The sequence below is a fragment of the Lissotriton helveticus genome, chromosome 2_1, assembly GCF_964261635.1.
Source record: "Lissotriton helveticus chromosome 2_1, aLisHel1.1, whole genome shotgun sequence".
Classification (NCBI taxonomy): Eukaryota; Metazoa; Chordata; class Amphibia; order Caudata; family Salamandridae; genus Lissotriton; species Lissotriton helveticus.
The window spans coordinates 578709449-578730970 of record NC_136059.1 but is presented as its reverse complement, the minus strand read 5'-3'; the positions used below and the strand labels follow the sequence as shown (position 1 = coordinate 578730970).

The window sequence follows — 21522 nt, the reverse complement described above, 5'->3', positions numbered from 1 at the left end:
ATTATCAAATAAAGAGGCAGGCGCTGGAGACAGGAAGACAGGAAACACGTTTTATTCCGACGGAGCAGAACACATCAGATCGGACAACAAGGTATCGTCTCGAGGTGCTCTCTGACAGCTTCTCTGAGACCCGGTCTTTTATACACTGGTTTATGACATGTGACCGTTCTTTATTACAACAAAGACATTGTGAAGTATGAGGATGACATCCTCGGTACCCCCCCCCCCCCAGTTCCGGCTCATTCCCACACGTGGCTACAGTGGAGGTCCTCACCCCCCATACGACAGGAGGGGGCTATCACGCAGCTGAGTGTTTCGCCGATTCCTTTGGAATGTGTGCGCCTGATCGAATCCCAAGGGGTGGGGAGGCCATGATCAATAGTAGCTTCTTTGAAAAGGGTTGAGTGCATACAGTAGTGGGCAATAAACTGTATCCTCAGGCCAAGGGATGACCAGCGGTCCGTACAGACAATCGGGCTCAGAGGAAGGGGTCATCAAAGGAGAGGTATTTATGAAAGAAAGGGTCAGTGTGGATAATCACGCGTTGAGGGAGGATTTATAGACTGAGGGGCATTCATGGAAGGAAAGGAGGTGTTGGTCAGGCGCGGGGTGTGATTCTCAGAGACAGAGTCATGTGGAAGGAGAGGTCATGACTTGTACATGTGAGAGCGGAGGCAGCCAGGGTGCATGGGGGAGGCTTGCAGGGTCAGGGAAGTGTGCTGGTGACCGATCGTGAACAGGGAGACCATGGTACCTAAAATGGTTGTCGTGTATGCTCATACGTGAGTCTGAGGAATGGACAAGATGGCGCAGATGATGTTCAGCTCATAAACTAAAATTCCACAGTGAAGCGTCCGTGGGTGCGTTTCGAAGTGGCTCGGTAGCAGGCGGGGTTCCGGCCGGCATTGAGTGCGTTGAGGGTGGCGGCATCGTAGGTTCGTCGGGTGTGCTGGCATCGGCGGGGGCCAGGGGTTCTGGCACTGGGCGCAGTCCAGGCGCGGACGGGCGCAGACGGGCTTGCCTTCGGCACACAATCGGAGCACCCGCTGCGTGTGAACGATGGGCGTACGTGCAGACTCTGCGATAAATGGAGAGTGGGGGGAGGAGGGAGGGAGGAGCAGCTGGGAGGTGGGAGTGGGGTGGTGAATGGGAGATGGGAGAGGGAACAGAAGGAAAGGGGGTGGGGGCCGCGGGGGAGCAGCAGCAGGGAGCGGGGTGGAACAGCGGGAAAAGGCGGCAGATGCGAGAGATAGAGAAATACAAAAATCTGGGGCACAGTCGAAAACCAGAAGAAAAACAGAAGTACACAATCAGGGGCACAGCGGACAAATACTGAAAAACAGAAGTACACAATCAGGGACACAGCGGACAAATACTGAAAAACAGAAGTACACAATCAGGGGCATAGCGGACAAATACTGATACTAACAGAGGAGAGACCAGGGGGCAGAGAAGATCTCGACTCCAGGGGCAGCGGCGAGCAGGCGGCGGTAACGGGGGGGCCGGGTGACCTCAGGAGGAGCCACGCGGCGGGTTGAGCGACCGGCACTGACGAGATCAGGTTAGGTCACAGCTCCCCGTCGCACGGCCACAACCTTAAGTGCCCAGTGGGAGGGAGGAGCAGCTGGGAGGTGGGAGCGGGGTGGCGAATGGGAGAGGGGAGAGGGAACAGAAGGAAAGGGGGCGGGGCCAAGGGGGAGCAGCGGCAGGGAGCGGGGTGGAACAGCGAGAAAAGGCGGCAGACGCGAGAGATAGAGAAATACAAAAATCAGGGGCACAGTCGAAAACCAGAAGGAAAACAGAAGTACACAATCAGGGGCACAGCGGACAAATACTGATACTAACGGAGGAGAGACCAGGGGGCAGAGAAGATCTCGACTCCAGGGGCAGCGGCGAGCAGGCGGCGTTAACGGGGGGACCGGGTGACCTCAGGAGGAGCCACGCGGCGGGTTGAGCGACCGGCACTGATGAGCAGGCACTCGTCACCAGCCGACTGGACTACGGAAACACCCTCTACGCCGGAACCACAGCCAAACTCCAGAAAAGACTCCAACGCATCCAGAACGCCTCCGCACGACTCATCCTGGACATCCCCCGACACAGCCACATCTCCGGACACCTGAGAGACCTACACTGGCTCCCCGTCAGCAAGAGGATCACGTTCAGACTCCTCACCCACGCACACAAGGCTCTCCACGACCTGGGCCCCAGATACCTCAACAACCGCCTGACCTTCTACGCTCCCACCCGCCAGCTACGATCGACCAGCCTCGCCCTCGCCGCCGTTCCACGCATCCGCAGAACCACCACCGGAGGAAGATCCTTCTCCTACCTGGCAGCCAAGACATGGAACTCTCTCCCCATCCACCGTCGGCTGACCCAGGACCATCTGTCCTTCAAGAAGCAACTCAAGACCTGGCTTTTCGAGCAGTAGCGGACTCCTCTCCCCCAGCGCCTTGAGACCCCTCCGGGTGAGTAGCGCGCTATATAAATGTTATGATTGATTGATTGATTGATTGCTTTTATATTGTGAACTCTCTGACAAATGCTGCAGGAAAGGGTTCAGTACATTGGTCCCCTTTTAGGTTTGACCACTGAAAATGCCTAATGTTTTCAGAGAGAGACATAGTGTTTCTGTATAGATATACTTTAGATCTGCCTAAAACTGCCAGTTTATGGCCGTAACACGAGCTCCCATTGAGGAATAAGAGTATGTGACTGCACCATGTGCGGTCGCATTGTGATTAGGCGGTTGGGACCGCCAACCGGAGGTCAGTCGGTTCCGTTTCAATGATGGCTTTGGATGGACATCGCAATAAGCCCCTAGATGTTCTGGGTTAATTGCCCTCCGTGATATTTCTTGGGGTACATGATTTGCACCCTCTGAATATATGTATGGGAGGTTTAAATTTGCAATTCTACCTGAATTCTTGCAAATATTTGTAACTATGTGTGTGTTATTTAGCTGTGTGTCAATTACAGGTATTTTCCTTTTCAAAGATGCATTGGCTGGACATTGATTTATTATAATTTTTTCACATTGTGGAGTTTTGATTTTCTAGCCCTCTTCACCTCCCTGAGCCAGCCTTGGATTGCCCTGCCTCTTTTCCCTGAAATTAAAGTGCTAAAAGGAGTACTGTTGTGATGTAATGTTTATTAAAGCTGTGTTTTACTTACCTTTGGCTTTTCCAACATTCTTATCTTACCTCATTTCTCAATTCTCCTGGTTCAGTATTCTGTAGAATGTAAGGTGGACGACACTCGATCGGTGGCAGTTGCTGCTGGACCGTCGAGGCTGTCGGATGCCAGGTTTCCTCCCAGAATAAACCTTTGTCAGACAACATCAGGTGTACTCAGATTTCTTCTAATATTCAACATAACAATTTTGGCGACGATTGCTGATTTCCCTCGACGCTCCTGGAGGTTTCCTGGTGATTCATTCGGATTTATTCACTTCCTGGGGTTCCTGTTTGCCTGTTTTGCCTTGGAGGTTTTCATCGAAGTTTCCGCTGTTGCTGTCATCTCTGAAGGTACCCCTTTCATCTTGAAATTGTGCAGAAAGATTCAGCAAGAGATTATGAGCGTGGCGCTCGCTCGTTCCTTCAATGGACTCGGGTATACGTCACCCTGCTGGTGGAACGCATATCCTGCTCATCTTGGAACGCACGGTGCAACCAACGCTGAAGCACGTTGTGGGCGATGTCGCATGTAATTAACCTGCTACCGTTTTGTTTCATCGGTAACCCGGATTCAAGTTAAAGTTTATCTCGGAAATCTCTTCATCATTAGAGCGCCACAGCGTTTAAAATTTTGCAGCAGTGATTTTTTTTCTTCGTCATTGCTTTTTTGAATTCGGTGATTGGTGAGTTTCTGGTTGTTTCCCAGCGACTTAATTTCTTTGCAACTTGGTACAGTTTGGTGCAGTCGCTGTTTGAAGTGTTTCCTTTAGTGATCTGCACACCTGCTTTTAGACTTCTCGGCTTTCACATCTGGAAGAACATTCTTCTTGTTTTCCTTGGCATTGTGCGGCGTCATTTCTCAACGATGGTCTGCACACCTCATATGTAATATTTGACTCTGCGTTCATTAGCATTGTTTATTATATATTATTTGTTGCCATTTTAATTGTGCACATTTTATTGTTTCAGCTTTTTGGTGCTTATTTAGCCATGTGTGACCCTCATTCTAATGTTATTATGCCACCTCTGTTCTTGCCTTCACCAGGTACTCCCACTATTATATGGGAGGATTGGTTTAAAATGCTAGAAAATTATATTATTGCTCTTGATGGAGTTAATTTCTCACCTGCAAGAAAAAAGGCTTTATTACTGAGTGCTCTTGGAAGTGAGGGTCAGCGTGTATTTAAATATCTGCCTCTGGCTATGGGTCCTAATGGCCAACCAATGGATAATGAATACAAAGAAGCCATTAAGCGTTTGGAAACGAGGTTCACGAGTATTGGTGAATTTGTAGCTAGGTTACGCAAACTTTCAGTGAAGTGCCGTTTTGGAACATTGTGTGAAAAACTAATTTGTGACCAACGTATTGTACAATGTTGAGATAAGAAGATACAAGAGAGACTTTGGGCAGCAAAGAATCCTTCACTCAAAGAAGCTATTGATTTTGCAAAAGTAATTGTGGAGTCACAGAAGTGTATAAAGGAATTAAGTAAGAGAGATAAACCTTCCAATGATATAGCGAACATTGAAACTAGCAAGGAAGATGAAGCAGACGTTAATGCAGTCTCTAAAAAAAGTGGTAAAAATGTAAATAGTTTTGGTAATGTTTCCAAACTAAAGAATAGAGAATGTTTGAGGTGTGGTAGCCAGTGTCATTTGGCTGATTATAGGAAATGTTTTGCTCTAGACCAAATTTGTAGAAAATATGGCCGTAAAGGTCATTATGCACGTAAGTGTAGGTCGTCTTTGGGCATGGATAAGGTTAAATCTAAAGTCAATGTTGTCCAACCTGATTTTGATTCCAAAAAAACACTCAATCGAGTGTTGGTTTTGGGTAAAAACTCTGACACTAGCATTGTTGGGGATGGCATTCAAGATATACGGTGAATAACAAGACCTACTGCTGAATTTAATGTCTGTGGTAAGAATGTTACCCTCATGGTTGATTCGGGATCAATGTTTACTATCATACCGGAAAATATTTTCAACACATTATGTGAGGGTGTCCCTCTTTTAAACAAAGATATGAATCCAGTTAGTTACCAAATTGAATCAATTGATATTTTAGGATTTATGCATGGCTCAATCAAATTTGGGTCGAGATCTACTTATGGCAAAGTATACATTGCTAAAGATGGTCCACCTATTATTGGTTGGATGCATCAGTATCATCTACATATCATAATAAATACAAGGTCTCCCAATTAGATTATGGTAGTTGAGGATGATATAGAAATTGATCATATCTTACAAGATGCCCACAAAGTTTTTGAGGACAGATTAGGCTGTGTAAAAGGTTATTTGCATAAAATAAACCTAATGCTTGTCTAATTCAGCACAAGTTAAGAAAAGTACCATTGTCAGTCAGGAAAGGACTTAAAGAACTTCTTCAGGAGTTGTTAAGCTCAGGAGTTATAGAACCTGTGGAAGCGTCACAATGGGTTTCGCCAGTGGTTTTGACTCTTAAATCTGATGGTCGTCTGAGGTTCTGCATCGATTTGAGATCTCTTAACCATGATATTGTTATGGATATTTTCCTGTTGCCCAATATCAGTGAGTTATTACAATCTGTAGGTGGTGGTAAGTACTTCTCAAAAATTGATTTGAGAAGTGCCTATTACCAAATTAAACTCCACCCAGATTCAAGATTTCTCACAGCTTTTATTACCACTGAGGGCACTTTTCAGTTCATGCGTATGCCGTTCGGCTTGGCGTCAGCTGCGAGTGTCTTCCAAAGAATGATGGCTAATCTGTTTCGAAGTCTGATGGGAGTGGTTTATTTCCTAGACGTCATTTTAGTCTCTGGAAAAACGGTTGTAGAGCACAATGCCACGCTGAGACAGGTTTTTTGGAAACTTGAACATATAGGTTTAACAGTTAATAAGGACAAACGCAAGTTTCTAACTGAATAGGTTGAGTATTTGGGGTATACCATCTCCAGTGGAGGTTTAACTCCTAAACGCAACTTGTTAGAGGCTATAAAAGATGCACTCCATCCTAAAGACAAATATCAGCTTAGGGCCTATTTAGGCCTGGTCGAATACTATTCTAAATTTGTTAGAGCATTTGCTGACATTTCAGAGCCTTTGAGATGTCTTTTGCGTAAAGGGACCAAGTTTGTGTGGAGCAAAGAACAGCAGGAAGCCTTTTCAAACATTAAAGATAAGATTTGGAATGCTGGTATCTTAGCTCCTTTTATCTCTGAGTGCAAATCTATTCTCACAGTAGATACTAGTCTTACTGGCATTGGTGTGGTTCTTTCCCAAATGCAACCGAGTGTAGGAAGAACAATCGCCTTTGCATCTAGGACTTTAACACAAGCGGAAAGAAATTATACAGTAATCGAGAAAGAGGCGTTAGCTGCAGCATGGGGTGTTGAACACTTCAGAGTATACCTTTGGGGTTCTAGATTTATTTTGAAGACAGACCACAAACCTCTTATGAAAATGTTGTCTGCTGGAGGCGCTGGTAAGGGGTCTGCACGTTTAGCTAGATTTGCTGCTAATTGCAGGAATATTCTTATGATGTTGAATTTATTTTGGGATGGAGGAACTCGCAAGCTGATTGTGTATCTCAAATGTTCTTAGATTGGGAAGTTGTTGATAAAGCTATCGTTAAGAAATTAGAATCTGAAGAAGCAGTGGCTTTAATATGTGAAGTCTCTGATTGTGGTTTGGGTGTGTTTTCAAAGGCACAGTGCGTACAAGAGATGCAATCTGATTCCATTTTGAAGGAAGTTATGTCCTTGATCAAGAATTGGGCACAGCGTGAAAATATGGTGCCCATCGCCATTAGACCATATTGGAAACTCTAGGATGAATTGTCCGTGTGTGGTCATGATGTCATTATGAGAGGTGACAGGCTTGTACGTCCAAGTGGTCTTCGTCTACATATATTTAAGTTTGCTCATGAAGGCCATCTGGGTCAAGGAATGACTATTAAAAAAATTAAGCAGGAATTCTGGTGGCCAGGAATGGATGATCAGTTTCGTAAATGGCTTGAAAATTGTGTTTTGTGCAAAGAAAGTGAAAAAAGGCGCAAAGTATGAAATCAAAAGAACATGGGGCATATCACTGATCCTGGTAAGGCTTGGCATACTATTTGTTTAGATTTTATTGGTCCACTTTCTGAAGTCTCATTAGATATGTGGTTTGCAGTGGTCATCATTGATGTTCATTCAAGGTGGTTAGTTGTCAAATTTGTTAATGATATTACCACACAATCTACCATTGATGTGTTAGAAAAATTGTTTCTCGATGAAGGCGCTCTACATATTTTGCTGACAGATAATGGTGCACAGTTGACCTCAGGGGAAATGCACTGTTTTTTGGAAAAGTGTGGTATTAAACATTCTTGTACATCTCTGTACAATCCTATGGGAAATTGTATAGTGGAGAGAGCTAATAGACTAGTCAAGGGCACTTTACAGTTGGTAAATGGACAATCTCCTGTGAGCACGCAATGTTTAACTTACATGTATTGTGAAAACAGGATTAATTAGTAAGCAGATGGTGTCCTACCTCACATACTTGTTGTCTCTCACAAATACCACAGGAAGGACTTTTACATTGAAACTATATAACAAACAGAATGTGAAGGGTCTTTTCAATGCAGATAATTACAAACGCAACAGAAAGTGGTTCCTAATATAGTCAGAAGGAGTTTTACTTTGTTAACTCCATGGCAAACACTGTAAGAAATAGCTAAGCAATTTTAACTATCTGACAAATCAAATAAGAAGTGGAATTATCATTTGAACTCCCTGGTAGGAAGGGGTATAGGGGCACATGCATCAAGGAAGACTTTTGTATATTCCTTAATTGTGATTATTAAGGAATCACAATTAAGGAATTGCAAAAGCCTATGCATGTAGGAATCGCTATAAAAATGTGCGATTCCCAAACATTCCTTAATTGCAACTCACAAATTGCGACTCGCAATTAAGGAATGCCTTCCCGTTCATTCCTGTGGGCCTACAGGCCCATAGTAATGAATGGGAGATTGCATGCGCAATTTGCGTGTACCAATAGGTACACTCAAATTGCGCATGCAATTTCAAGGGTGCAAAGGTGTGTAACCTACAAATTTCCATCCAGTTCAAATTGATGGCAATTTGCACCCCCTATTAGTGAAATTGCTATTTGCGATTTCATCATGCATTGCATTTAAGGAATCCCAATTTGCGAATTCTTAAATGCAATCGTAATTTAAGAAATCGCAATAAATTGTGATTTCTTAAATTGCGAGAGCCTTTCAGTTTCATGCATCACAGAGGCCTTTTTGCGGGCGCAAATGTCCGATTTTTGTGAATCGCACCGTTTGTGCTTGCAAAAAATGGTGATGCATGTGCCTGTATATGTCTCTTAACTTGGTCTGGCACAGGAAAACGCTTGATATCGCTAGAGGGAGGTTCAGGGTGCATGATCAAGTGTCTTTCCAAAATATTTCTCCCAGTAGAACCCACAAGGTCATGTTTATTTATTTTCAATTCAACAGGAATGCTTTGTTGATTATTAAATATAGTGACAACGGTAATGGGCTTCTCATTTTACAATCTTGAATGCTTGACAAAGCCTGTAGGCCTCACCTTTTGTCATGACTTCAGGGATGGGCTGGCAATGGGTGCGTCTACGGAGCAGTAACCCTGGCGAATTCAGCAGTCATGCTGGACACCATTTTGTTTTTTCTTAAACTCAAACCGTGCATAGAGTGGCTCTGCCCACAATGGAAGGCCACGAGTCTTGTGGTTTTGGGTTCCGAGTGCGGTACATATAAAGCAGAGCTCAGAGGTAATATTTTGCCTGGTATTTGGATACTTACCTGAATACTTTCCCTGCTTTCAGATGCCTGTTTAAATCTTTGTTTTCTTGACATTTTTTTGTCTCACTGCAGCTTGCCTTGGAAAATGGGAATTTGTCCTCACTTTGAAGTCTTGTCTCCTGCTTCTCAGGGAGCCCTGGAGTTAGCTTATTTCCTAAAGCTGCTTTACTGCTCCAGAGGAGGGGATCTGTAATAGAGAATTAAAAGACATTAACAAACAGTGGAACTGTTGCTACAATTTGGTAAGATACATGCAGAAAGTTAATATGGAGATGTACTCACTGTAATGGATGACTGAGTTTTGAAAAATCCTCAACTCCGAAGGTTCTGAAAGCCCTGAAAGAAAATGGGGAAAAAACTCTATGTGAACAATATAAAATGACATTGTGTTTGTTTCAAGACTTTGGGCTATATGTATAAAGCAAATTCTGCGAATTTCGGCGTTTGCGAATGCGAATTTGCCAAATGGTATGTATTAAGGAAAATCTGGTGCAAAACAAGGAATCGCAAAACTTGTGATTCCTTATTTTGCAATTGCATTTAAGGAATCGCAAATTTTGCGATTCCTTAAATTCAATGTATGAAGCAAAAAAAATACAAATTGTCCTTAAGGAATTGCAAATTACCACCAACTTCAAGTTGGTGGTAATTTGCAATTTCCTTGAAAAATGCTAATTTTTGCGTTTTTCATAGTGCCATGTGACGCACATACATGCCCTTAGGGCATGTATGTGCGCCAAATGCGCACCTATGCTTATTTCAGGGGTGCAACAGGGTGTCCTTTGGACACCCCTGCACCCTTGAAATTATTCTCAATTTGCGATTCTCAAATTGCAAATCGCAAATTGAGAATAACTTCACATTCGGAGGCCCATAGAAATGAATGGGAAAGTATTCCTTAATTGCGATTCGCAATTTGCGAATCGCAATTAAGGAACACTAAGAATTCACAAAATATTTGCGAATTTGTACATACATCCCTATTTGCGATTCTGAAATAGCGATTTCTAATAAATCGCTATTTCAGAATCGCAAATCAGGTTGATAATACATATAGCCCTAAGACCCTTAAAGCTTTGTGTGGGACATATTGGAGTTCTAACATTAAAATTCCAGGGTTGGTAGTTATCTGCAAGAAGTGAGGGAATGAAGTAATATTTCCCTGGTTGTAAGAGCATGTAATTGTTTCTACCTAGCTAATTCTAGGGAATTGAGGGTCCTATAAGGGAGTTACATATATCATTACACTTCACTTGGCATTATTTAGTGATAACTTTGTTTTTGTGTTTCTTTTTGCAGAGTTCATCACATGCATACATAATTTACACAAAAGTAAAGCCCAAACAGTGGGAAAGAGGGAAGTGATTGGTAAGCCAACATCAGGGGAGTATAGGCTATTTGCAGACTTTATATCAAAAATTACATTACTTACCATCTCTCTTATTTTCTTAGGGACACACAGGCACATACCATAGTTACCAGAAGAGGAGAGGAACCAGTGAGAAGTGCCAGCACACCGAATGACCTGATTAGTGAAGAATAAAGTTTTTTTTCATCTTTTCCAATCACTTCCACTTTCCCCTAAGTGCTGGCACTGCACAGGCCCTTATTCTAGATTCAGGCAGAATCACTGGTTGGGTGACGTAAGGAGCGCGCTTCTGGGATCACATCTCACTCCCACAGGAGTTCACCACTTGCAGAAGACAGCTGAAGATCATCTAGAGCCATCAATTGACAGCTGTTTGAGTGTGAAAAACCTCATGATTTCTAATATGCCAACATAGGATGCTTGCTGGTTTTTACTAATAATGGCTCCTAATGCACAAGTTGATACATCATACTTCACAGAAAACAAACTATACTCACAGGCTTATTTCCTGTTAACTGCGGGTCACCATCACTGCATTTGCTGCCAATCTCAGGGCATTGGAGATAGCGACTGCCAATTAATATGACCCCGTTAGTAAACATTTTGCAACATAACGACACGGGTGGCATTGGAAAGTTATAGACAGGTCACATAACGCTGGTGCACAATCTGACAGCTAATTGCAACCTCTCTGTTAGTAAATTGGGCCTCCTGTAACTAGGTTGTAGGTGTTTCTTACAACGTCACTAAATCCTTAGATTAGCCTGTTTTTTAGGCAGAGGCGTTTTAAGGCATAAGCAAAGAAGACTCAGCCTTTCAGGGGGGCCCTGATAGCGCCAGCTCTTTTCTACAGAGACTCTTGTCCTGGTGACCTTGAATGATTCTTAAACAGGTTATTTTAGACACCGGTACCTTTCAATTTATTTTTAATATGGGTGATGTGTGAGAGTCTCTTACAGACATTTTGCAGAGAAACTTTGTTTCATGCAAAATCCATAATAAAAAGTGTCTTTGAGATTAAAATAGACCACACATATAGGAAATTGGAGGGTAACACAGATTATTTTCAGTAATATTAGGGAGCTGCTGCTGTCTTACAGTATTGAAAACACACAACACTATCCCTGAATATCCGATGTAAACACATTTAGAATTTAGATGATAGGGACTGTGTACTGTCAGTGACCTGGCCAAAGAGGACATGAAAGAGTTGAAACTGGATCATAAATTGAAAACTGTTCCAAACAGGATCCCCAAAATCCTTAAGATGGACCCTTGATTTACAAAGCATCAGGGATAAGGTGAGAAAGTTATACTTTCCAGGAGAGAAGTTGAAAGCTTTAGCACAGGAACCAGAAACGTTGTTTAGTTTGGCAGCTAGTAGCAACATAGAATGGTTTATGATGGGAATTGTGGCTTATGTTACAGGAGAGTTTTGGTGAACAGTAACTGAAAATTAACCTAGAGGCTGCCACATCAGATACATAGTGAGATAGGTAGGATGGAGAAGATTGTATTGTTTGTGAAAATCAAATCCAGCATGTGGTTTTTTTAGCTGCCGAAACCCTGGTTCTCCTAATGGAGATAAGAACTATGTTGCTTCTAGGGATCTCCAGTGAGAAAGTAAAATCTCCAAGAATTGTCGCAGAGATATATCGAATAAACCCCCAATCAGATCTAGATCTGGAAGTGACTCTTTGTTAATTATGTTTCTTTCTTGTGGGCAACAGCAAATTATTCATATAGTGCTGTGCTTGAGGGTCAGCTGGATACTAAGCAGCAGACAATCATATCTGGTTGAACACAGTTGAATAGAGCCACCAAGCTAAAGGAGTTATCCAGGTCTCAAACAACAGCACCCACAGCAGATTATAGTGCATTTACACATTTATGTCAGTCTCACGGCACATTCACATATGTCAACATGTTTATTTAAAACAGGGCATATATATTGCTTCTCTGATTAAATGATCTCTGATCTCACGTACATTCTTTATCATTAGGTATGCCCAAATTCTCAGATTATGAAGGGGAAATATGCTTTAGTAAGGCTACCAAGGAGAACCAAAAATTACTGCCTTGCCACACATTTAAATGTTGACGACAAACTACTTGCAAAAATGCAGCTCTCACTTCTGGCAGAATGGTCAACTGGAGTAATGTATTTCATAGGAAATTCATAGGCATCACAGCTTAGCTTGTAAATTTATATAGCACAGGTTATCACCCGTGAGGGTATTGAAGAACCGGTTACACCCACTTACTGGGTCTCGGCAGCCGGGAAACTGCCCAAGTCTTCCATACCTTCCATACTTAGTAAAAGGAGACACAGGAGCCTTTGTCTGCAGGAGGAACCCAGATTTATTCAATAGCCTGGGCTATGGAACAGAGTCCCAAGCTAGTCAGAGACAAGACAGAGGAGGCTGCTGCTTTACTCTGCAGCGTACAAGCTTTTTATACATTTTCATTCCAATCCTTTGGCTGTTAGTTCATTGTTCAATCAGGGCAGTGTTTGCAGTTGATAACCAGATCCAGATGACGTTTGTAGATGGTGACCTGGTCAGGGCTTGGTACACAAATCATTGTTCACTTGGCTTGATCAAGGCTCAGTCTTTCAGGTCATTGTTCAATCACCTTGATCAAAGGCTCGGTCTTTCAAGTCATTGTTTAATCACCCTTATCAAGGCCCAGCAGTCAGACCATTCTCCAGATAAGCTGATCACAGTGTCAAAGATGTTTACCCGGTTGGGTGCAGGAGATGGAAAACAAATCATTTACTCAGGCTGTGAGTGTCTTGTGGCTTTCAGTTGACCTGCAAAGAACAGGGGGTTGGCTGTGCGACAGTTCCTGGGCAGAAATGCAAGCTGTAAGATGGCTGTTGTCGTGTTGGTTAGATTTTCCTCAGGCATCAGCAGAAACGACCAGGTGGGTCGTGTGGAAGTGTTTGACACGGGATGGCAATGAAAAAAACAATGGAGTCCCTGTACAAATGATGTCGATCAGAAGAACACTTTTCCCCGGTATCTAGGAGATTTTCATGAGCACGAGGAGATTCAGTGATTTGTCCAGAATCACAGGATACTGCACCGACGCCGCGACTTGAAACCAGATCCCCACCTCCCGTGTCAGTAGCTCTGGCCACTGTGAACAATATTCTCACATTGATCGTGATGCCAGAAAAATCCTTCTCCCCAGGCACTCCTAAACATTAGGCTTGTTTTGTAGATTGATCAGAATTCCTTGAAAAATGAATTGAAACATCCCTTCGAAAAATAGCATCACTGAGGTATTTGTTGATCATTCGTAGCTCTAGTGCTTGCCCTATATCTGGAAACAAGTTGAGTAAACCTCAACTGATAGCTGCCTGCATTGCCTGAAGTGCCTGCATTGCAAGCATGATGTTAAATTCTAATGAATGTGCAGAGAGAAGTTTTCCCATGGATCGGAATCTCGACATGTGTGATAACCAGGACACCCTCTCGTCTTTCACCTGACAGCTTTCGACAGGCCAACCTGCCAAAATTTATCAGGGGAAATGCTTGGAAAAAAGCAAAACATGTGGAATTCGATGTGTTAAATTTGGACGCTGCCTGCTGTTCCTCATTTCCAAGTTTAAAACTCAGGCTTGGAGAACGTTACCACACATCACAAATACCTCATCAGGGGATAATTATAGTTACTTGCTTTATTTGCCAGGTGTCGAAAATACACCCCATATTCCTCAGAACTTAAAATGAGGGCCACAGACATATTCAACCTTTATAATGAGGTTTAGAGCTTTTCACAAACTGCTACTGAGAAATGGGGATATTTAATATTAGAATCCTAATGAATACTAATGGTTTCTGCTTATGAAGAAAATAAGACCCTGCAACAGTTTAAAACAGGTATATAGTATAGCAGTCCCACATTTCAATATTCATACTGCTGAATTTGTGCAGAAATTAAAAAAGGTTCCGTGTCATTCACTGCTCTTGGGACTGAAATACATCACTATCCTAACATGCGTGGTTGAAACTGTTGTCACATGACCCTTGATCTCTGCCCTTGAACAAACCTGCTCATCTGGATACTGCAGGCCCATCTTACTTGTCTCACAATAGGTTGCTAATAAGATAATCTCACAGTGCTTAACCTAACAGGTGGCAAAAGTGATCTTTTACCTTCCTTCACAGCTAAAACTTGTTGCTATTGCCCCCAAGAATCTTTAGTAGATGATGGTAAGTGTGTTTGTGAATTACTGTTTCGACTATGTAAATAGGGTGTGCCTTGGAGTGATAAAAATAAATATAGGTAATGGCAAGCAGACGTGGTACGCGGGAAAAGAACTGGTCACTGGGTTACAAATGAAAGGCCCCATATTAGAGGTCACCAAGGGTTTACTGCTTAACAGAAGAAGCTAGTGTTCCTTGTAAATGCTGTTGCCTTTTATTCAAGACTAGGTAGGTGTCAAGTTTGCACTTAGCTGGTCAACAGTAGATCTGGGTAAAGGGGAGTGGTACAAGAGAGAAAAACAGAGACATTCGCTATCCTTGACGCCTCCGGGTAGATGTGGCGCTATATAAATACTTAAATAAAAATTAAAAAAATCTTCACTCTGTGCTCAAAAGAACCATTGATATCTAAAACAAGACATGTCTCTTGTAAGATTTCACCATTTAAATTCAAATTCACTATTCCTAATATAACACATGATATACCTTGTGACAATGTTTGCATTTCTAACATGATATATGTGGTTGAAACTCTGGGACTTCTTAGATCTGAAATACAAATGAAATCTCAGTCACAAATGCAAGGAAACATCTGGGGCCATATTATAAATTCCCCCTGGGGTCAATGGGCGTTTGCACCCACTTTGCCCGCACACTGGGCACTTTGGTATTACAGAAGGGGCTGCAGAAGCTTGTACATGCCCTTCTGTAATACCAAAAGCGCTGGTGCACATACAGCGCCAGCCCTTCCTCAAGAGGGCATTCCCTCATTTGCGTGGGGACATGCTCCCATGCAAATGAGGGAATCCCTTTGCATCTGTGCCTGTGCTGCATTATAGACACGGACACAGAGACAAAGAAGTTCTCAGGAGGTGCACTGACATTGTGCCACATAAAAGATGGCTCACTATAGGTGCATCCCCTGATTGCAGCCCTCTGGAGGTAGGAAGGAGGTCCCGTGGACACCCCAGACATTCACTTGCAGGTGGGTGCAGTCAATCACTGGGGATGTCTAATCCCCTTTAAAAGTACAGGCGGGTTGCCTCCTACACTGTGAAAACACGGAGCGACTTCAATGCAGCCGCTCTATTTTTCACATGGCAGCGCAAGTTCGTGGCTGCCTTGGGGGCAGTGAATTCACACTAATACGCCGCATTTTCCTTGATGGCGCCTGTAGCATCCTGCTACAAAGAACCACAGACACAGGTTCTTATATCTCAGAGCTTTATTTAATACAACTTGTCTCGACCCTGTCCCTACTCTAACTGCCCTCATCCTGTTCTGACCCCTCCTCTTCCCCTCAGCCCATCTAGCTCCGCCCATCCCAGCTACTAGACTGTCAACTATATTACATCTCCCCCTTTCTTAACAAAATGAGTTTAATGTCTTCAGTGTTCGCAATTCTTCAATCCACCACACGGGTCAGTGGACGGCCTGTTTTTCAAACTCCAGTAGTGTCGAATCAGTGGTGGGCTTGGCTTTGGTCAATCTTTCTGTTGTCTTGATCAAGGCATTCTTGACCACGTTGCGTGTGAACTGTTTACTCTCACGGTCCGCAGTCCTCATGTTTCCTTCCGGTGGTGTGACTACGGTTGGTTCAGATGCTCGATCTCTTTCACGAGTGGATAATGTTCCGGTCCTCTTCCGAGCACCCACATCTACTTTTGCTTCCTTTTGTCTTGTCCGGCCGAGGGCAACACTGCCCTCAAATTCAGAGTCATGTATACCAGACAGTACGGTGTTACCTGATGAGACTGTCTTGGTTTGGTTCGGTAACTCATTCGCCGCATCTACCCTTACTTCCTTTTGGCTAGCCCGGTCGAGAGCAACACTGCCCACCAATACAGGGTCATGTATGCCAGACAGTACGGTGCTACCTGATGAGACGGTCTTGGTTTGGTTCAATAACTCATTCACGGCCTCGGGTTGTCTGGCGAGCTCGTGAGCTATCGGTGCATAGGCATGTTTCTCTCTCATCTGATGATCTCTCTCTCCTGACACGTCCGGCTTTCCTTGCGGAGTGACTGGCTGGTCCCTTCCCGTCCGGTTACTAAGGTCCACTGTCTCTGTTTTCCTTTTGTAGGTCCTGTGAGTCAGCCTCGCGGACCCCTTCAGGGGTGACAGTGTCTGATCTGTGTCTGGATATACTTGTGACTGACATGACAGGTTGTCAGGTGGAGTGACTGAGTATTCAGAGACCTTAGTGTGTGACATGTTGCTCTTGACGGGAAGGATGTCCTTCGGTTCCATGGTGTGTTCGGGTGGTTGACGCCATGTCTGTTGTCGGGACCATGACTTGGTCGACTCACGGGATTGGACAGACATGTTCTCTGGGTCAGAGAAGCCTTTTGTCGACTTCCAGGATCGGGCAGATGCGCTCTCTGAATCAGAGGAGGTCTGGGCCATACCCCTTTTAAAGGATCGGACAGACGCGCTCTCTGAACCAGAGGAGTTCCTGGCCATAGACGTGCTTTCTGGGTCAGAGAGGTCTTTTGTCAACTTCCAGGATTGGATGGATGTGCGCTCCGCGTCAGAGAGAGCCTTCTTCCCATTCCTTCTCAAATGTTTCTTTGAAACTGTCTTGTGTAATGGATTTTTGAATTCCGTAGTCCGTGACAAATTGCTCTTTCCCTTTGAATTGTCTTTGGGATGTTTCTCCGTGTGCCTTTGTTGGAGCATCTTCAATGCTGTCTCATTTGGGGGGTTGTTTGATGACCCCACACTTGTTCCTTGTGCTTGATCCCAAGCTTTTGCCTCTTTGTCCTTCTCGCCTGAAGTTAACGAATTCCTCTCCGTTTCTTCGTTGTCGCGGGAGCCAAAGATGCATGGATCTTTTCTGGTTCGTTGCTGTGGAGGATCAGTCCGTCTTGTGCGACCTGTTTCTCCTTCACACTTGTTTGATGCTCTAACACCTCTGATCTGGGGCTGATGTGGTCTCCTGCCAGATGTTTCCTTGGACTCGTCTTCACTGCTTGACGACTGATGTTCCTGCGCTGACTTCAGGTGTTGACCAGTGCGACCCCTTCTTCTAGGGTTTGTCTTTCTCTCCCACTTGTTGTGCAGGATGCCCTCTTGTCCAGGAGTGCGATCTGTCCCACTTGACGCTCTTTCCTCCTCAGAGTACTGTGTGTCATACTTTGAATGACTCCTTGAGGAACTCTTGAGGGGTGAATAACTCTTTGGAATTGTCTTTTGGATGGTTGACTCTGAGTCATCTGACTCTGAGTAATCCTTGGTTGACTTTGAGTAATCGGACACTGAGGGGTCTGACTCTGAGTAATCCTTGTCACTTTCTTTGTCGCTGTATCTTTCCCGTTGTCTTTTTGAATGACTCCTTGAGGAACTCCTGGGGGGCGAATAACTTCTTGGAATTGTCTTTTGGATGGTTGACTCTGAGTCATCTGATTCTGAGTAGTCCTTGTCACTTTCTTTGTCACTGTATCTTTCCCGTTGTCTTTTTGCTGGTCTGCCTTCCCTCTCTCTCCTTTCAGTTTTGTTTGTTTTCTGAGTTCTATCTTCCCAGGTATCTTGATGGTTTGCTCTCAGGTGCACGTCCTTGAATCCGTCTCTTGCTTTTATCTGCCTTCCAATTTCGGCCTTCTTGATGATTTCCTTTAACGACCAATGCCCTTGCAGGATCTTGCGCTTGGTGTCAGGGTTTGTGCAACCTTCAACTATCCGAAGTCGAACCGCATCCTCATTTGTAAAAGTGTTGAAGTGGCAGCCTCGTACCAGACTTTGTAACCGAGTGATGAAGTTTGGCAACGGTTCGCCTGGTTCCTGCCGTGCTGTATTGAAAACCATGCGGTTATGATCCACATCTGTCTGTGCGTTGAGATGGGCACAGAGCTCCCTTTGGAGTCTTTTATAGATATCTGTATCCTCTTTGGAAAATGTCCTGATTGGGCATCGGCCCTCAGGACCCACCAGATGGAGGAGTAGTATCAGACATTTTCTCTCTCTTTGCTCACCATTGGCTTTTAAGAAATCTTCCAAAGCTTCGAGCCCCCAGTGTCGTTTGAGATCCGAGATCCAATCATCAGTCTGCACCGCTGGGGGCGGTACTTCAATGTCTGGAGTGACCTGCTGTGCTACGTCTCCTCCCGCCATGAGAGAGGGAGATTCTGGTCAAGGTCTTTGGTCTGGTCGTTTGCTTGTGCGTCTTTTATTTTGCAGACACGTGTTACTTCATTACATTCGCCACTGCGCATTCGCTTGCGTTTCTCAATGTTCGAGTTTCCACCCGTGCTGACGTTTGTTTTTTTTGTCAATGTATGTTTGTTAAGTCACTCTTGTGGTTGCTCGTGCTTATTCTGTTTTGGTTGCCAAGACTTGTTCATCGTCGTTCACGCGCCGTTATCCACGCTTATTCATTTGCCTTACCAATGCCTGTTTCTTGGCATTTACCAGTGCTTGTTTATCTGCACATACCAAGGCTTGCCGACGTGCAGGTACCAATGTTTGTTTATTTGCATGTACCAATGCTTGTTTATTTGCATGTATCAATGCTTGCTTGCTTGTCTTTGCCAATGTTTGTTTGGTCTTCGCCAATGCTTGTTTTATTTGCATATACCAATGTTTGTTTATTTGCATGTACCAATGCTTGTTTATTTGCATGTGCCAATGCTCGCTTGCTTGTCGTTGCCAATGTTTGTTTGGTCTTCGCTAATGCTTGTTTTATTTGCATATACCAATGTTTGTTTATTTGCACTCACCAATGCTTGTTTGCTTTTGCTAATGTCTGTTTGGTCTCCGCCAATGCTTGTTTCTTTGCTCTCGTCAATGCTTGTTTATTTGTTCTTGCCAGTGCTTGTTTATCTCCATTCGCCAATGCTTGTTTATCTTTTCTTGCCAATGCTTGTTTGTTTGCTTCAACCAATGCTTGCTTATCGCCTCTTGCCTGATTACAAAATGGCCGCCTACAGTTCACACAGGGATGGTGTCCCAAGAGTTGCCTGACTCAAAGATGGCCGCCGTGGTTATCTGCAGGCACTACTTTCTCTCTCTTCATTCAACCTGATTCTTCACACGGGACTCACCGGCAGTTGCTTCCAGGGTCAGCATACTCCAGATTTGGCTCCCTCTGGTCACTTCTACAATCAGGTGAGGTTGGGGTGGGCTCCCGCCTTACTTTGCAGGGTCCTCGGCGGTGACTTGCCAAGTCTCACGCATCGGGGGTGAGGTGCCAAAGCTCACGCATCGGGGGTGAGGTTTTCCGACGTCGGACCTCACCCGGGCTCAAATTTCAGCGCGCTCAGCAGCGCTTAGCAGTAGACCTTCCTGGGGCGATCCACCCCAGGATTCACTCTTCTCTGGCCACTACAGTCTTCAGGTTGGGTTGGTGTAGGCTCCCAACTCACTTTCGGAGTTCCCGCTCTCCGGTGCCGGCAGCGTGCCAAAGCTCACGCATCAGGCGGAGCTCGCGTTTTCGGCGCGAAGGCTTCTTCTTTTCTCGAGCGCTTCAGCGCTCGTGGTAGCGGCTCCCTCTGGGCTCCCACAATGACAGGAGGGGCAGGGTCACCTACTATTTATCTCTCCTTTGGCTGGCAGCATCACCTACAGCAGCAGACTTTCTCTTTTCGACGCTGCAGGGGACAGGGTGTCTTCTTGGGGTTCTGCACTCAGTGGGCTTGCTTATCCCACCCTCGTCGCCAGTTGTAGCATCCTGCTACAAAGAACCACAGACACAGGTTCTTATATCTCAGAGCTTTATTTAATACAACTTGTCTCGACCCTGTCCCTACTCTAACTGCCCTCATCCTGTTCTGACCCCTCCTCTTCCCCTCAGCCCATCTAGCTCCGCCCATCCCAGCTACTAGACTGTCAACTATATTACAGCGCCGGGCGCACCTTTTAAAAGGTGCACCCGGTGCAATCAAGGCAAATGCACCATATGTACTAGAATATTTATTTCTTTATCGATATCTACCTTCAGTGATCAGAAAATTAAGTCTGCTTTGAATGATTCTTAATGTAGCTAATCTATCAGCTGTAACATGATGCATACACATTAGGATTGTACCTTTCCTCTTGACAATAATCCATTATTTTCCCACCTCTGACAATACCATAACACCATAAGTGACTCAAAGAAAATATGAGCAAGCAAGTTTCCTTGCAATTGTGACTGATGCTTAGATCAACCCCTAAATGATTGCAACAAGGGTCCCTCGGGGATCAGTCTTGAGCCCCACTCTTCTTAATTTTTCTGTGACCTCCTTGGTGAACTTGATCAAATGATTCTGCATTTCCTTCTACTCTGTCAATGATATACAAATGCTTATCAGAAGAGAAGAAAATCCAGGTACGATGACTAGTAACTTGGGGAGTTGTCTTCAGGAAGTTTTGGCCTGGATAAGTGCAAATTCTGTGGTACTGATCAGCAATAAACCTGAAATAGTGGTATTTGGTACCAAGCCCCTTTGTCACAAAAGTGGTAGTTGGAGTAAGTAGGAGCCCTGCCAACCCCATCCCAATAGTCTCAAACCCTGGGACTTTGGGTGTACTTTGATCTATCTTTTAAAGAGCATAATAAAATCACTTGCTCTACAGGTTTCACATTGCTGAAAATCATTAGGAAAATACCTCTTTTTAATTTTTTTTTATTTCAAATATACCTGCCTCATCCAGGAAGGACTTCATCCAGGCCCTGAACCTATCTAGAATGGATTACTGCAACTTGTTATTTGTAGGCTTGTTGAAATTTCTCCTACATTGATTGCAGCTACATCAAAATTTTACTTCTCTGCTGATCAGGGGCCTAAAGAAATCAGCATTCATTTCCTGTTGGCTAAATTGCACTGGCTCCCCATCTTGAAAATATGTCAATTCAAAGCATTCTGTTTTTCTAATAAATCACTCTGCAATCAATGTCAGCACAAGTATATATGTGGTATCAGTCAGACCCAACGCTGAGATTCTGCTATGCTTGCTTCATTAA

The 21522-nt window shown here is 44.2% G+C and overlaps 1 protein-coding gene across 2 annotated transcripts in view; it reads right to left on the bottom strand.

Annotated features, from left to right (window-relative positions):
* Positions 1–21522, bottom strand: part of LOC144819435 (uncharacterized) — a 360173-nt gene that overhangs the window by 123198 nt on the left and 215453 nt on the right. For both annotated transcript variants that reach the window (XM_078677326.1, XM_078677325.1), the window contains exons 5-6: positions 9282–9335; positions 9000–9186 (exon numbers count right to left, since the gene is read on the bottom strand). In XM_078677326.1, the coding sequence (XP_078533452.1) occupies positions 9000–9186; positions 9282–9335 (241 nt within the window). The remainder of the gene's footprint in view (positions 1–8999; positions 9187–9281; positions 9336–21522) is intronic.